At 59.7% G+C, this 6194-nt stretch overlaps 1 protein-coding gene across 1 annotated transcript in view; it reads left to right on the top strand.

Annotated features, from left to right (window-relative positions):
* The window catches only part of MROH1 (maestro heat-like repeat family member 1), a gene marked incomplete at both ends in the record, with an annotated part of 15937 nt that extends 9746 nt beyond the window's left edge, over positions 1 to 6191 (top strand). The window contains 7 exons of the mRNA XM_010025001.1: positions 589 to 684; positions 1137 to 1241; positions 1374 to 1509; positions 2297 to 2409; positions 3336 to 3488; positions 5401 to 5555; positions 6141 to 6191. Of these exons, the coding sequence (XP_010023303.1) occupies positions 589 to 684; positions 1137 to 1241; positions 1374 to 1509; positions 2297 to 2409; positions 3336 to 3488; positions 5401 to 5555; positions 6141 to 6191 (809 nt within the window). The remainder of the gene's footprint in view (positions 1 to 588; positions 685 to 1136; positions 1242 to 1373; positions 1510 to 2296; positions 2410 to 3335; positions 3489 to 5400; positions 5556 to 6140) is intronic.
* Positions 6192 to 6194: the final 3 nt, after the last annotated feature.

Genomic DNA, 6194 nt, shown 5'->3' with positions numbered 1-6194 from the left:
TCCGTCTCCTCAGGCTGCTCCATCCAGTCTCCCCCAGGCTGTGTTTGTGCTGGGATTGCCCCGACCCAGGGGCAGGACCTTGCCCTTGGCCTGGTTGAGCTTCAGGAGGTTCCCACCTTCCAGCCTGTCCTGGTCCCTCTGGATCACAGCTCTTCCCTCCACTGTATTGATGGCACCATGGAGTTCTGTATCCCAAAATACATCCTGGAAGGAATCCATAAGCATGTTCCCAGGGCTCATTCCAACCTGGCTCTCTGGAATTTATCCCCAGACGGGAGAAGAACCAAATTCCCTGTGGGAAGCCTGCCCTGAAGCATCCGTGCTCAGCCCTGGTGCGTGCTGGCACTTGGCACAGGTCACGGCCACCACTGTGCCAATTCCCACCCTGTTCCCAGCACTTCCAGTAAGGTGGATTTTACACATTGGGTTCCAGTCCCTGTTACTCCTTAGCTGGAGGTGGCTGCATCTTGGCACCCAGCACCCAGGAGGGTCCTACAGGCTGAGAATAGGTGCATTGAGAGCATGCACCCGTGGCTCTGGGATGAGGTGCTGCCCGTGCCTAGCCTCTGACCCATGTTTTCTCCTTAGGTACTGTATGGTGACACCATGAGTGCCCTCAAAGACCTGCTGAAGAGCCTCCTGCAGAGGAACCTGACCCCCCATGGGCTGCAGGACATGTTTGCGGTGGGTGCAGCCCAGCTCTGGTGGGTTCTTCAGGGGGAAGCAGGGAAGCTGAGGGGTCCATCTGCCAACCAGAGCTCTGGCTTTGGACCCAGAGCTGGCCTTAGTGAGATGGGTCCTATCTTCTCTATGTGACATGAGGTCTGGTGTGACCCTCATCCTCCTCCTGCAGATGCTGGGTACACAGCCTGGTTGAGGCAAGGTCTTTAGGGACCTTTGGGTCCCCTTTTGGGCACACCTTCTCTTGCCAGGGTGCCAGCTGATGGCTCGTGAGGAGGTCTCTAGTAGCAGGGGACATGCACACGCAGCCTCACCAAGACCCGGAGTTGTCCTGAGGATGAGCCAGGATGAGCTATTGGGTCGCAGTGGTGGTTCCTACAGCCTGGAGGACGCCTCGGTTGCCCAGGGCAGAGCAGCTGAGCTGCTCCTCTCCTTCCTCGTGCTCTCCCCTGCAGCATTTAGGCCCCTGGATCAAGTCGAGCAAGGACCACGAGCGGCAGCGGGCGGTGGAGGTCAGCGCCGCCTTGTTGGACTTCTACCTGAGCAAACTCAACGTCAGTGTGAGTGACCCCCGTGCTCCCTGGGGCTCCTCCTGCTCCCGCCCCGTGCTGGCCAGGAGATGGGCTTCCCAGGCGCAGGGAGATGCTCTGCCCTGCTCTCCTTGCTCAGCGTTACCCTGTTTGTCCCCACAGACCGTGATCCCCTTCTACAACCTCAGCGTCCTCGTGGCGCTCTTCTCCCCGCGCTGCTCCGACTCAGTGGGCAGTGTCCGCCTGCACGCCGTGGACTGTGTCTACTGCCTGCTCTACATCCAGCTCTGCTACGAGGGTGGGCACAGGGTGCTGGAGGGGGGTTTTGCTGCTCGGGGGGGTGGTTGGTGCCCTCCTCTCCACAGCAGGGCAGGGGGTTGCACATCCCATCCCTCCACACGTGATAACATGGAATCCTTGAATGGTTTGGGTGGGAAAGGACCTTAAAGCTCCTCCAGCTCCAGCCCCTGCCACGGGCAGGGACACCTCCCACTAGAGCAGGTTGCTCCAAGCCCCTGTGTCCAACCTGGCCTTGGACACTGCCAGGGATGGGGCAGCCACAGCTTCTCTGGGCACCCTGTGCCAGGGCCTCAGCACCCTCCCAGGGAAGAGCTTCTGCCCCAGAGCTCATCTCAATCTCCCCTCTGGCAGGTTAAAGCCATTCCCCTTGTCCTGTCCCTCCATCCCTTGTCCAAAGCCCCTCTCCAGGTCTCCTGCAGCCCCTTTAGGCTCTCCAGGCAGGAGCAGGTTTGAGCCTGGCGTTCCTCCTCTCTCCAGGAGAGGTCAGTCCTCCACTTCAGATGGAGGCACTGAGAAAGCGAAGCCCTCACAGCACCAGGGGAGAACTTGTGTGGGAATCAGTCTCATAGAATCAACTAGGTTGGAAAAGACCTTTAAGATCCTCTGGTCCTGCTCTCTAGAACAGGACAAGCTCTTCTGGCCCTTGGCAGCACCTTGTGTTTCTTGGCTCCTTCCCGAAAGCTGGCCCAGCTCAGGGGCAAATCCGAGCTCTGCAGCACGCAGAGGTCCCTCTGGGGTGCAGAATATGAGGAATGCTGCTCCATGACTGCTCCTCTTGGATGCAGGTTTTGCCCGGGATCACCGGGATGAGATGGTGGAGGGGCTGAAAGTGCTGAAGAAAGGCCTGGAGGAGCCTGACTTCACCGTCCTCTTCCACACCTGCAACAACATGGCCATGGTAAGTACAGGGTGAACCCAGCGTGGCCGTGGGCTCTGCAGGGTGTGCAGTGGGACCTGCAGAGGACGCGATACCTCTTGGGGTACTCAGAGGTTCTCACCCCCACACGGAAGCTGCTGGTCCCCTCATGGGGTGTCAGTGCCCCAACAGGGATGTCTGTGCACACAGGGACTCGTGCCTGGCTGGGCTGTGGCTCGGTGAGGCCGTTCCCAGGTCTGATGGACAACCTGAGCTCCAGGTTATCCAGCCATGCTCACAAGCAGCATGGTGCAGGTGGGCTCTTGCCTCCTTCAGGGCTATGGCCTGACCCTTGCTCCCCTCCATTATAGAATCATAGAATTGTGATGATTTGGATTGGAAAGGACCTTAAAGCTCCTCCAGTTCCAAACCACGGGCAGGGACACCTGGTCGTGACCTCTGCCGGGGAGGGCGCAGCCACAGCTTCTCCCTTCAACCCCTTTCAGTGTCCCACCACCCTCATGGTGAGGAACTTCTTCCCAAGATCCCATCCAACTCTTCCCTTTTCCCGCTGGAGCTCCTCATCCCATCCCTGCATCCCTTGTCCAAAGCCCCTCTCCAGGTTTCCTGGAGCCCCTTTAGGCACTGGAGCTGCTCTAAGGTGTCCCCTTCAGGAGCCTTCTCTTCTCCAGCTGCCCCAGTCCAGCTCTCTCAGCCTGGCTCCAGAGCAGAGCTGCTCCAGCACCTGATCATCCTCATGGCCTCCTCTGGACTTGCTCCAACAGCACCATGTCCCTCTTATGTTGGGGACCCCAGAACTGCCCGCAGTGCTGCAAGTGGGGTCTCACGAGAGCATCACCACCAGCCTGTGCTCTCCAGCAGGACCCCAAGCTGGGGGACATTGTCCTGCTGCCCTTGGCATCAACGGAGCCACATGTGGTGCTCATGTCCCGCTGTGCTCCCTGCAGGTGGTCGGGAAGCGCGTCCCTCCGGACCAGCTCATGAGCCTCCTGCTCGCCCTGTTCGAGGGGCTGGTGGATCCCGACAGGAATTGCTCCCGAGCAGCCACCGTCATGATCAACTCTCTGCTCAAGGAGCGTGGAGCAGTCCTGCAGGAGAAGGTACAACTCTTGGCCTTGGGCAGGGGAGAGGCAGCTCCAGGTGGGTCTTGGTGCCTCCCCTGAGTGTAGCCCCATAAATTCCCACTGGCAGCTCCAATGCTGGTTTGCTGGGAGTGGTAGGATCCTCTGGAATGGGCCAGGATGCTCCAGAAGGCTCAAGGCCTTGGCAGGAGTGTGATGTCCAGCACAGGGAAGGGTCCAGCCCTGATGGGAGAAGGGAGGTGTTTAACCCTGTGTCAGCTGTGGCTGTTGCAAGAGGAACTTGCCCCAAGGCCAGGTTGGACGCAGGGGCTTGGAGCAACCTGCTCTAGTGGAAGGTGTCCCTGCCCGGGGCAGGGTTTGGGACTGGATGAGATTAAGGTCCTTTCCATCCCAAACCATTCCATTATCTGATGATTCTCTGGGTACTGTCACTTCCTCCTTTCCCATGTCTCACCCTCTCTCTACTGGGGGAGCTTTGGTGGCTGCTCTGGTGGCCCCGCTCTGCTCTCGCTCAGGGTGAGGAGTTCATTTCAGGAGGGGTGAGGCTCCTGGGAAACCTTCCCAAGCTCCCTGCTCCCCGGGGCTCCGGGTCTGGGAACCTGCTCTGGAAGTGCAGGGCTGAGAGGTGCTGGAGGAGGCTTCTGTGTCTAATCCCCACCTTTGGGCTGAGCTCTCCCTTCCCCTGCAGCAATGGGAAACACGAGGGCTGCGGCTGCTCCCTGAGCCTGCTCTTGCACCAGAGCTTCTGCTCAAGCCCTTGCTCCCTTTCCCCTTCTCAAATACATGGGATCGCTCCAACTTCCATGATTCACCCGAGGGTCGGATCCAGCGCAGATCCTGGAACCTGAGCTGATGCTGAGCCTGGGAGCTGGAGGGACAGACCCTGCTCTTCACTGCAGGGATGTGCTGTGGGCCTGTCCTGTTCCTCACCTTCCTCTTTGCCTCAGTGTGTTTTGCAGCTCCTCCAGGGCTGAGGCATCTCCCTGTGTCCAGCCCCAGCTCTGCTGAGGGCTCTGCTCCCTGGGCTCCCCACACTGCTCCAGTGCTGAGGCTGGGGCTCAGCACAGGGGCCTTGCCAGGAGGCAGGGGCTGGTGGAGGATTGTCCTGGCTGCATCCTCTAACCCCTTGGAATACCCTGTAGCCTCCTTCATCCTCGACCCCAGGGTGGGGAAGGATCCTCAACCTCCAGAGAGGTCTGGAACTGGTTCCAAATGCACCCAGTGAGCAGAGACATCCCTCAGATGGGAAGATAACGGCCCTGCCTGATGTTCTGCCCACCCATGTTGTCTCCTGAAGTCCCATTACCTGCCTGGGCTGCCTGAGGGGATGGGACACACATGTCCTGGCTGATGGTGACACTGAGTGCTTGGTGTGTCATAGGATCAGAGTCATGGAATCAACCAGCGTGGAAAGGACCTTTAAGCTCATCCAGTCCAACCATTCCCAGCCCTGCCAAGGCCACCACTAACCCCTGGCACTGAGGCCTCGGCTACCCGGGGTGTGAACACTTGCAGGGACGGTGACTCCAGCCCTGCCCTGGGCAGCCTGTTCCAATGCCTGAGCACCCTCTGGGCAAGGAATTGTTCCTCAGCTCCAGCTAAACCTGCCCTGGGGCAGCTTGAGGCCATTTCCTCTTGTCCCATCCCTTGTTCCTTGGGAGCAGAGCCCAGCCCCCTCCTGGCTCCATCCTCCTGTCAGGCAGTTGCAGAGAGCGATCAGGTCCCCCCTGAGCCTTCTCTTCTCCACACTAAACCCCCAGGTCCCTCAGCCCTTCCCCATCACACTTGTGCTCCAGACCATGCTCCAGCTCCGGTGCCCTTCTCTGGCCCCGCTCCAGCACCTCAATGTCTCTCTTGCAGTGAGGGGCCCAGAGCTGGACACTGGATGTCCCACTGCTCAGCCTGATGCCTCTCTCCCTTCATCCCCCAGGTCCCTGACATCATGAGCGTCATCCACAGCAAGCTGGAGGAGGTGGATGAGGAGCACATCCGGAAGGCTGCCCAGCAGACCGTTTACATCCTGGCTTCCCAGCACAAGAGCGTGGTGGTGTCCAGCCTACTGGGCAGTGCGCTGCCCTTTGACAGGTCCTGCCCTGCTCCTCACTGTGATCAGCACCCGCACGTGCTCTCGTGGTCCTGGGCTTTGGCACAGCTTTGGCCTAAGCTGTGGTTAATCTCTGGCTCCTCGCACCAGTAATCAGATCCAGCTGGAATTCCCCTGTGGAGCAGCGTGGCTGCTTGCTGCCGGAGCTGCCTTCCAGAGGGGAATTGCTGTGCATCAAAGCTGGCTCTGGAGAGCTGAGCATGGCACCTTGGGGTGCTCAGAGCTGCCTTACGGGGCAGGTCACCTCCTCCCAGGCTGCTGAGTGAGTCGGTGCCAGCCCCCAGCTGAGCCTTGAGTAGTTGTGGCTGCCCCATCCCTGGCAGTGTTCAAGGCCAGGGAGCAACCTGCTCTAGTGGAAGGTGTCCCTGCCTGTGGCAGGGGTTGGAGCTGGAGCAGCTCTAAGGTCCCTTCCAACACAAACCAAATGGTTCCTGTCCTGTGGTGACACGGTGACATGTTTTGGTGCGGTGGGTGACATGACCCTTGGGTCAGGGAGGGATCTGATGCCTGCCAGGACAGCACCCGGTGCCAAAACTCCCTCCCTTCCCTCCTCTGCTCTCCTCCAGCCACACATGCACCATGTGGAGGTCTCTGGCCACCGAGCCCACCCTCACCTCGCA

This window comes from Nestor notabilis, unplaced genomic scaffold, assembly GCF_000696875.1.
Source record: "Nestor notabilis isolate BGI_N333 unplaced genomic scaffold, ASM69687v1 scaffold16442, whole genome shotgun sequence".
NCBI lineage: Eukaryota > Metazoa > Chordata > Aves > Psittaciformes > Psittacidae > Nestor > Nestor notabilis.
The sequence above is the reverse complement of the archived record's forward strand: the minus strand, read 5'-3'. Positions and strand labels throughout refer to the sequence as shown.